Genomic DNA, 10,594 nt, shown 5'->3' on the forward strand with positions numbered 1-10,594 from the left:
CCCTGATTGCGCCAGGTCTAGGAACCATATCTGTGCACGAATTTCGTGCACCGGGCCTCTAGTTGTTATAATAATGATATATTTATATTAACTAAACTTCATACTTTACATATATTTCCTCAGTTATTACATAATGTCCCTTTACTATTCTAGGGTTCCACCCAGGGTGTTATATTACCTTTAGCTTTCATGTCTCATTGGGCTCCTGTGGCTCTGACAGTTTCTCAGGCATTAACAATTTTTTTTTGATGACCTTGACAGTTTTGAGGATTGAAAGTCAAGTATTTTGTGTCATGTCTCAATTGGGATTTGTCTGATGTTTTTCTCATGATTAGACTGGGTTTATGTGTGTTTGGGAGGAAGATCCCAGAGGTAAAGTGCCTTTCTCATCATATTGTATCCAGAGTACACACTATCAAGGTGGCTCATTGCCATGGATCTTGATCTTGATCACTTGGTTGAGGTGGTATTTGTCAGGTTACTCCACTGCACTCTCTCCCCTTTTTATACTCTACTCTTGGGAAGGAAGCTACTGTACAGCCAATTATTAAGGAGGGTGTGTTAATATTTTATACACCTCCATGAGGGGCTAATATCTACAAAATTTTTTAAAGTTATGTGGGATCAATGGTAATATACCTCTTTCATTCCTAAGTTTGTTTCTTTTCTTATTTTTCTTGGTTACCAATTTATGTTTCTCAATTCTATTATTTTTTTTGGTTTCACTGATTTTTTTTCATATTTTTGTTTTAAATTTTATTGATTTTTGCTCTTATTTTTATTATTTCCTGATGCTTACTTTGAATTTAATTTGCTTTTCTTTTTCTAGACTTTATTGTATAAGCTGATATTATTGATTTGAGACCCATCTTCCTTTTTAATAAAAGCATTGTATATTATAAAGTTTCCTCTAAACACTGCTTTAGCTGTATCCCACACATTTTAATGTGTTGTATTTTCATTCAATTCATGATATTTTCCAATTTCCCTTGAGACTTTCTCTGGCCAGTGTATTAAGTAGTAGTGGATTAATACTTTTAAATATTTAAGGATTTTTTTTAGATAATATTCTGTTACAGATTTTTAAGTTAATTCTATTACTGATAGATAACATATTTTGGATAATTTCAGTTATTTTATATTTAATACGGCTTATTTTGTGACCCCCCGCCCCCCAAATGTAGTTTGCCTTGAGGAGTGTTCCATGTGCATCTGAAAAGAATGACCTTGACCTTTGTTGATGGATGGAGTGTTCTGTAACTTGGACCTAGTTGGGTGGTGTTGTTGAAGTCTATATGCTGGCTCACGTTCCCATCTATTTTTCTGACTACCAAGAACAGCACTTCTCATAGTGGAGTCTGTGGGCTGAGGTTTTAGTTTTGTTACTGGTTTTTATTTGGTGTAGGATTTGGCAGCACACTGCAGCGAGGTTGAGCTTTAGTGGAAAGGTGGAGCTGGATGTAGGAATTTTCACTCCCAGTGTGGAGGTGGGGGTGGGGAGGGGGCTGGATCCTTAATGTTCCGTCCTCTACTTTTACTTCATATTCTTTGCTCTTTTGGTGTTCCATTCAGACCCTGTTTGGTTTGCTTGGGTAGGGCAATCAAGCAGTTGTCGAGGATCCAGGAGTCAGTTTTCTATCCAGACTTTCAGCCAGTCCTCCTACTGCCCTACTTCATCCACATCTTCTGAGGTACTGAGTTCCCTTTCTGGAGCCTCCCTGGGCTTCTTTGTTTCTTGGCCTTTGTCTCCCCTAATCCCCTTACCCCAGCAGGCATGGAGCTTCAGGTTTCACTGTCCCTCTGAATCAGTTCCCACCAGCCCATTTGCTTTCCAGCTTCTCACATTTTGTTGACTTCTCTTTTGCGTTGTTTCTGCCTTGTTTTCTTTGCCCTTATTGATTTATGACTTAAAAAATACAAACAAACTTTGGCCCTGGCCTGTGTCACTCAGTTGGTTGGAGCATTGTCCTGTGCAGGCGAATGGTTGCTGGTTCAATTCATGGATTAGGGCACATACCTAGGTTTTGGGTTCAGTCCCTGGTGGGGGCGCATATTGTGACTTTTCCTGTTCCTTTAAAAAAAAATGATTATCAGTCCAATTTGTTTTCTATCTCTTAGAATTTTTTCAGATTATTTGGCCTGCTGTCTCCCTTTCTTATTTTATAGAACTGTTATTTAGTTTATTTATTTAATCATTTTGATTTCTTAATAGCTTTTCCACCCTCTCATTTTAAAACCTTGGGAAGGTGGAAGATAAGTACATGTGCCAGTCCACTGTCTTGAACTAGAAGCTTCAGGTGATCAAAAGTGATTGGCATGCAACAGACCAAATAATTTCTGAGGGAAGGGGGTGGGAAGATTAACCAAAGAATTTATATGCATTATGCGTAACCATGGACAGAGAATAGTGCAGTGAAGACCTGGAGAGGGGTAGGGAGTAGGATGGAGGGGATCAATGGGAGAAAAAAAGGATACGTCTGTAATCCTTTCAACAACAAAGATAAATTTTTAAAAATTAAAAAAACCTTCAAGACAAAAAAAAAGTGATTGGCAATAATTTGCATTCTTTTATTACCTTTCAGCTGATGTAGCTCAACAGTTCCAGTATGCTGTGCGAGTTATTGGCAGCAACTTCGCCCCAACTGTTGAAAGAGATGAATTTCTAGTTGCTGAAAAAATAAAGAAAGAACGTACGTATTCTTCCTAAATGTTAAAAAGTGTTGGATTCATAAACTTGCCAAACCTTAACGTGCATGCACACACACACACAGGGTGGGGCAAAAGTGGGTTTACAGTTGTTGGTATAGAAAATAATACATTAATAAATAATAATACAAAAATAAACTCTGTACTCATCACTGTTAACCTACTTTTGCCCCACCGTGTATGTAGTTCCTAAGGCACTCTTATCTATTTATCTATATGTTTCTATGTATGTATATGTATATATGTGTATATATGTATGTTAAAAATAAAGACAATTTAATTCTGTCTTTTGTTAGAACATAGTGTAAGAGAATTGTTTAAATACTATTATAACAATACTAGAGTCCCGGTGCATGAAATTTGTGCACAGGGGTAGGGGATGGGGCGGGTTCCCTCAGCCAGGCCTGCACCCTCTCCAATCCGGGACCCCTTGGGGGATGTCCGACTTGCCATTGGTGCTGCATCATTTTCATTCCTCACTTTCTTTATGCTTAGATTTCAAACTGTATTTTAACTGGGTATGCTCATCCTCGTCTATCGGTAGGGAAATTAGTTATTAACAATGAGCACAACTCCTGTGGCTACAAATGTCACCCTGATAAAACAGGCTAGTAGACTCTTCTCCAGTGCCTGGAATGAACAAGAGGAATCAGGCCACCAAGAGAAGACCCAGTGGCCTAATCCAGAGTCAAGTGCAGAAACCCGACAATGGGGAAAATCTCACACACTTGCTGGCCAAATACAGTCACGCCAGTCAACATGCAGATCTACAAACAAACAATCTTTAAAAAAAAATCCCATGGGTTTGAGTGTTTCTGAGCTGGGGAGCAAGAGAAGAAAAGAGAGGCAACAGAGGAAAGGTATTCCTCACTCCCTGACATAAGCCATTATCAGGAAATGGGCATTCAGGATGATACCTCTGACAATTAATCATCTTTAGGATCTCTATTCTTTTCTGTATTTTCATCATTTTCTACAATAAATGAGTGGTCTCTAGTAAGCAAGAAGAAGAAAAAGTACTCCTCATTATCTAAATGTATTTGATTAGTAAATTCTGATAGTGAGTGTTTAGACAGTGAGTTTGGAGAGGAAACAATCTATTTCATTCCTGAGTTTCAATAAACAAGAATTAAAATTTCAGATTTCAGAGAATGATGCATTTATCTGAATCAATTTGCTTCCTAAGCTGTGAGGGAAAAATTTGGATGGCCAGAGATCAAATAGTAAGAGATGCCTATAATGAACTTGTAATAAGCTACCTTTTCCCTCCCTTTTCTACACGTAAGCACCAAAAGTATACTTTATCCAGCTATCTATATATATAAAAGGCTAATTTGCAAAGTGTCCCCTCGGGAGTTTGACCGGGAGACCAGGAGTTCAATCGCTTGCTATGACGTGTGCTGACCACTAGGGGGCAGTGCGAAACGAAGGGAGGCCCCAGCTGGCAGCTGGAGGACGGCTCAGGCCAGCAGCTGGAAGACCCTGATCGGCCCGATAGCTGGCAAGGCCTAGGGACCCTACCCGTGCACGAATTTTGTTCACCGGGCCTCTAGTTAACTTGTAAGAACTTATTTCCTTTCTTATTATAAAGCTGATATATAAGAACACTGTACTCTGTTCTTAAACACTGATGATTATTACATTCTAGATAATTTTTACATTTTAGGTTATTTTATATTTTATATTATTAGTGAGAACTCCATCTATTTATTGGATACTATATTAACAGACAAATCCCTTTGCAAATTTACATTTCCAGGCCTCCTGGTGAGCATGCTACACATATGTGTAGTAGCTAAAAAAAGTTTGAAATTCAGACTTAGAGAACTGGCAGCTACATTGTTGCAGTATATGGCAAGGAAGTGTTGGAATTTCTTTTTTCCCTAACTGCTCCCCCCTGCCAGCCCGATTGCCCCTAACTGTTCTCCCCTGCCAGCCTGATCTCCCCTAATTGCCTCTGCCTCGGCCTCCGCCACCATGGCTTTGTTTGGAAGGATGTCTGGAAGACGTCCGGTCTAATTAGCATATTACCCTTTTATTAGTATAGATAATTTGGTTTAAGAGTGTGAGGAGATAAAAGGATTTAATATAACTTCCTGCTATCTTATGATTTGTAGTATTTAATGTAATGCACCTTTTGACCAAAAAATATAGAACAGTATTTTGGCAATAAACAGCTCTTAGTGAGTCAAGTATTGCTTTTATTAATTGTCAACATCCAAACTTATAGTAATTTAGAATTTATTATGTGAACATTTTAATTCTGAGGTGATACTGAAAGCTTTCTTTGAACGTTGTTACCTTAGAGCAGTAGTCGGCAAACTGTGGCCCCTTGAGTGTGGCTCTTCCACAAAATACCACGTGCGAGCGCGCACGTACAGTGCAATTGAAACTTCGTGGCCACACTCAAGGGGCCAAAGAGCCGCATGTGGCTCACGAGCCGCAGATTGCCGACCACTGCCTTAGAGAAAAAAGCTTTTCACTTATTAGCACTAGGTTACTAATGCATTCTTTGTAAGGTGGAGCTCTGCTGTCCCTCTGTACCATGGAATATCTAAAGGAGGGAGGCTTAGAGCATTGGGACCCATGTATGAGAATTGCTCTTGTCCGGCTGGAGAGTTGTTTTTCTCTGGTAGCCAGTTCCCCACTCTTCAGTTTTCTGGGCAGTCTTGAGTCCAGCTCCAGTTGCCTGAAAAGCAGCTACCTTGAAAGTCAGTGGTTTTCCTACTGGGGCCTTGCTGTTAAACTGCCCAAATGAAATGGGCTTTGGCCTTATTTCTAAGTGTGCTGGGAAACTGGTAATGACATCTTCTAGAAGATCTGTTCTTGGCACAGTTTCCCACCCTAGCTGTTGCATTATTAACTATTTGGCCATTGATCTGTGTGGATGTCCTTTTTCAGAACTGTGTAACTGAGCTGGATGGTGAGGTAGCAGGTGCTAGAGTTGAGGCTGGGGCATGTGAGTAACTGGATCTGGCCATGGCTACATTTACATGTTTAGAGGTTGATGAGCAATGCAAGTCTGAAATGATGATTCTGCTGATATGAGTCACTTAGTGTGTATGTCTTATTTAAGGTAGAGAGGTAAAAATGCAGTATTTATCCAGCTATCTATATATATAAAAGGCTAATTTGCAAAGTGTCCCCTCGGGAGTTTGACCGGGAGACCAGGAGTTCAATCGCTTGCTATGACGTGTGTTGACCACTAGGGGGCGGTGCGAAACGAAGGAAGGCCCTGGCTGGCAGCCGGCAGCCGGGGAAGGGAGGCCCCAGCTGGCAGCTGGAGGACGGCTCAGGCCAGCAGCTGGAAGACCCTTATCGGCCCGATAGCTGGCAAGGCCTAGGGACCCTACCCGTGCACGAATTTTGTTCACCGGGCCTCTAGTTAACTTGTAAGAACTTATTTTCCTTTCTTATTATAAAGCTGATATATAAGAACACTGTACTCTGTTCTTAAACACTGATGATTATTACATTCTAGATAATTTTTACATTTTAGGTTATTTTATATTTTATATTATTAGTGAGAACTCCATCTATTTATTGGATACTATATTAACAGACAAATCCCTTTGCAAATTTACATTTCCAGGCCTCCTGGTGAGCATGCTACACATATGTGTAGTAGCTAAAAAAAGTTTGAAATTCAGACTTAGAGAACTGGCAGCTACATTGTTGCAGTATATGGCAAGGAAGTGTTGGAATTTCTTTTTTTAATAAGAAAATACTAACCATGTACAGTCTTTTTCCTGTGTATCTTCTGTGTTTTTGAAATAAGACTTGCTGTATATTGACACAGTTTGCCTCTCTGCCCATTCCCACCAGGTGTTCACAGCTTCTGTTAGGTACCCCTGCCATTATCCTCCCAGAGTCCCCAGCACTGATGTAGCCCAGCTATAGTTCATAGAATGTTATTGATGGCCCTCTAATGTAATGGTCATCATTGATCTATCATTTTTCAATAATTCTTACACATAGTTTTTATAGTTTAACATTTTTGAAATTTGATTAGTTTTTTAAAAAATATGTTTTTATTGATTTTAGAGAGGTTTAAGAGTGTGAGGAGATAAAAGGATTTAATATAACTTCCTGCTATCTTATGATTTGTAGTATTTAATGTAATGCACCTTTTGACCAAAAAATATAGAACAGTATTTTGGCAATAAACAGCTCTTAGTGAGTCAAGTATTGCTTTTATTAATTGTCAACATCCAAACTTATAGTAATTTAGAATTTATTATGTGAACATTTTAATTCTGAGGTGATACTGAAAGCTTTCTTTGAACGTTGTTACCTTAGAGCAGTAGTCGGCAAACTGTGGCCCCTTGAGTGTGGCTCTTCCACAAAATACCACGTGCGAGCGCGCACGTACAGTGCAATTGAACCTTCGTGGCCACACTCAAGGGGCCAAAGAGCCGCATGTGGCTCACGAGCCGCAGATTGCCGACCACTGCCTTAGAGAAAAAAGCTTTTCACTTATTAGCACTAGGTTACTAATGCATTCTTTGTAAGGTGGAGCTCTGCTGTCCCTCTGTACCATGGAATATCTAAAGGAGGGAGGCTTAGAGCATTGGGACCCATGTATGAGAATTGCTCTTGTCCGGCTGGAGAGTTGTTTTTCTCTGGTAGCCAGTTCCCCACTCTTCAGTTTTCTGGGCAGTCTTGAGTCCAGCTCCAGTTGCCTGAAAAGCAGCTACCTTGAAAGTCAGTGGTTTTCCTACTGGGGCCTTGCTGTTAAACTGCCCAAATGAAATGGGCTTTGGCCTTATTTCTAAGTGTGCTGGGAAACTGGTGGTAATGACTTCTAGAAGATCTGTTCTTGGCACAGTTTCCCACCCTAGCTGTTGCATTATTAACTATTTGGCCATTGATCTGTGTGGATGATGTTTTTCAGAACTGTGTAACTGAGCTGGATGGTGAGGTAGCAGGTGCTAGAGTTGAGGCTGGGGCATGTGAGTAACTGGATCTGGCCATGGCTACATTTACATGTTTAGAGGTTGATGAGCAATGCAAGTCTGAAATGATGATTCTGCTGATATGAGTCACTTAGTGTGTATGTCTTATTTAAGGTAGAGAGGTAAAAGTGCAGTATTTATCAAGCTATCTATATATATAAAAGGCTAATTTGCAAAGTGTCCCCTCGGGAGTTTGACCGGGAGACCAGGAGTTCAATCGCTTGCTATGACGTGTGCTGACCACTAGGGGGCAGTGCGAAACGAAGGGAGGCCCCAGCTGGCAGCTGGAGGACGGCTCAGGCCAGCAGCTGGAAGACCCTGATCGGCCCGATAGCTGGCAAGGCCTAGGGACCCTACCCGTGCACGAATTTTGTTCACCGGGCCTCTAGTTAACTTGTAAGAACTTATTTTCCTTTCTTATTATAAAGCTGATATATAAGAACACTGTACTCTGTTCTTAAACACTGATGATTATTACATTCTAGATTATTTTTACATTTTAGGTTATTTTATATTTTATATTATTAGTGAGAACTCCATCTATTTATTGGATACTATATTAACAGACCAATCCCTTTGCAAATTTACATTTCCAGGCCTCCTGGTGAGCATGCTACACATATGTGTAGTAGCTAAAAAAAGTTTGAAATTCAGACTTAGAGAACTGGCAGCTACATTGTTGCAGTATATGGCAAGGAAGTGTTGGAATTTCTTTTTTTAATAAGAAAATACTAACCATGTACAGTCTTTTTCCTGTGTATCTTCTGTGTTTTTGAAATAAGACTTGCTGTATATTGACACAGTTTGCCTCTCTGCCCATTCCCACCAGGTGTGCACAGCTTCTGTTAGGTACCCCTGCCATTATCCTCCCAGAGTCCCCAGCACTGATGTAGCCCAGCTATAGTTCATAGAATGTTATTGATGGCCCTCTAATGTAATGGTCATCATTGATCTATCATTTTTCAATAATTCTTACACATAGTTCTTATAGTTTAACATTTTTGAAATTTGATTAGTTTTTAAAAAAATATGTTTTTATTGATTTTAGAGAGAGAGGAAGGGAAGGGGAGAGAGAGAGATAGAAACATGGTTGAGAGAGAAACATCGATTGGCTGCCTCCTGCACAACCCCTGCTCTGGGGATGGAGCCCGAAACCTGGGCATGTGCCTTGACTGGGAATCAAACTGGTGAACTCTGGGTGCATAGGTCAACACTCAACCACTGGGCTACACCAGTCAGGCTGAAATTTGGTTAGTTTTTGATAGATGATTGAGTTACAGTAGTTTTGTTCTCTGGAATAATACAAAAAAGTTAAATTTTCCATTTTATGTGGCTCACGTGAGGTATGAAACGCTAATATGTTTTATATTGAAACAAATTGCAAAACTTATCATGTGTGATAAAATTTAACACCTATTAGTTTCTTAATTTTTCACATTGGTGAGTGGAGTACATTGTAACTCAAGGTTCGTTTTGCTATGTTTAGCAATCTATTAGATGAAACTTTTCTTTTTTTGGTAAATATTCTGTGTTCATTTTTATTTGTATTGGTTTTGTTGTCCTGTGGCTAATTTTATATCTGGAATTAGTGTCAGTCTCATTCTATAGAAAGAGCATTATTTAATTTCATGGTAGTGTTTATTTGGAGTATTTTTTATATAAGCTTTAAATGATATTAAAGTATATTAAATTTTAGTTGCATTAGTTTTGTTGAATGCATTTTGTAAGAATACATTTTAAAGATAGTTTACCTTTTGGCATAGGAAGACTTGAAAGTGGAGATGACATGAGGATGATGTAACCTCTGGTATGTGGTTCATATAATCAGTACATGATACCAGCACCATTTCCTAGCTAATAAATATGAGAAAGTGTTGAATGTAAAGCCAGTCATTGTCTTTCTAAAAATGAATTTGAACATTCAAAGCTCAGTGAGTTTAGCTGATGAAATTTTAACACATTGCGTACCGCATAGAAATCTCTAAGACATACGCCAGGGACCGCACGTTTTTGGGCAAACTGCACGTTATTTAAATCATCATAATGCACTTTAGGTGTTGTTTTTCAATAATTATAACATTTTTATTTACAAAAACAATTAAACAATTAAAGTTCCTAGTACTTTTTTAAATGTATGGTACTGCGTAAAACATTTTCCTCTATGAAGAGGGACCAAACAAAATTTACATAAGTATCTAGATTCGCTCCTTTTTCCATGGGCGTGAAAAACGAGAGCACTCGTGAGCGGTCCTTAACAGATGGCGCACGAAACACGAGAAAACTCCTGAGCGGTACGAAATGTGTTAAGAAAGCAGTCCTACTAAATTGGGATAAATAAACACAAAGGTTACTTGGAGAAGCTCTTAGCTAGCTTTTAAAAATGGTGCCTTTTCTCGTAGGTATAACGGGCTTCTTAGAGAGAGATGGTGCATGAGTATTATAGATGTGGGTGAGCGGGGTCTCTTCCCTCAGGGATCCAAATCCTGTGTGTAGTCTTCTTCATGGAACAGAGTAGAGCATGGACTTCTCATTTGTAATCGGGAAATTTGTAAGTGTAGTGGCAAGCATCTGAAATGCTTACTAATAGAATGAATTAGTGGGTGAAAGTAAGCTGTTTTGATTTTGATTTTGAAACAGTAATTGGCTATTAATTTTGCTGTATGTGTTAACAAAAATGCTTTGAATGTATAGTTTTAAGTCAGACTATTATGAACGGTACTAGAGGCCCGGTGCACACAAATTTGTGCCCTCTCGCAGGGGACCCCTCAGGAGATAATGACCTGCTGGCTTAGGCCTGCTCCCGGGTGGCAGAGGGCACGCCCAATCCCTAGGTGCAGCAGCTGGTCGGGCTCAGAGCAGGGCCATTGGGGAGTTGGGGCACTGCCCCCTGTCATGCACAGAGCAGGGCGGATCGGGAGGTTGCGATGCCACCC

At 39.7% G+C, this 10,594-nt stretch overlaps 1 protein-coding gene across 3 annotated transcripts in view; it reads left to right on the forward strand.

Annotated features, from left to right (window-relative positions):
• The window catches only part of TUBGCP3 (tubulin, gamma complex associated protein 3), an 87,536-nt gene that overhangs the window by 8,535 nt on the left and 68,407 nt on the right, over nt 1-10,594 (forward strand). For all 3 annotated transcript variants that reach the window (XM_005884450.2, XM_005884448.2, XM_005884449.2), the window contains exon 2: nt 2,583-2,690. In XM_005884450.2, the coding sequence (XP_005884512.1) occupies nt 2,583-2,690 (108 nt within the window). The remainder of the gene's footprint in view (nt 1-2,582; nt 2,691-10,594) is intronic.

This window comes from Myotis brandtii, unplaced genomic scaffold, assembly GCF_000412655.1.
Source record: "Myotis brandtii unplaced genomic scaffold, ASM41265v1 scaffold83, whole genome shotgun sequence".
Taxonomy (NCBI): domain Eukaryota; kingdom Metazoa; phylum Chordata; class Mammalia; order Chiroptera; family Vespertilionidae; genus Myotis; species Myotis brandtii.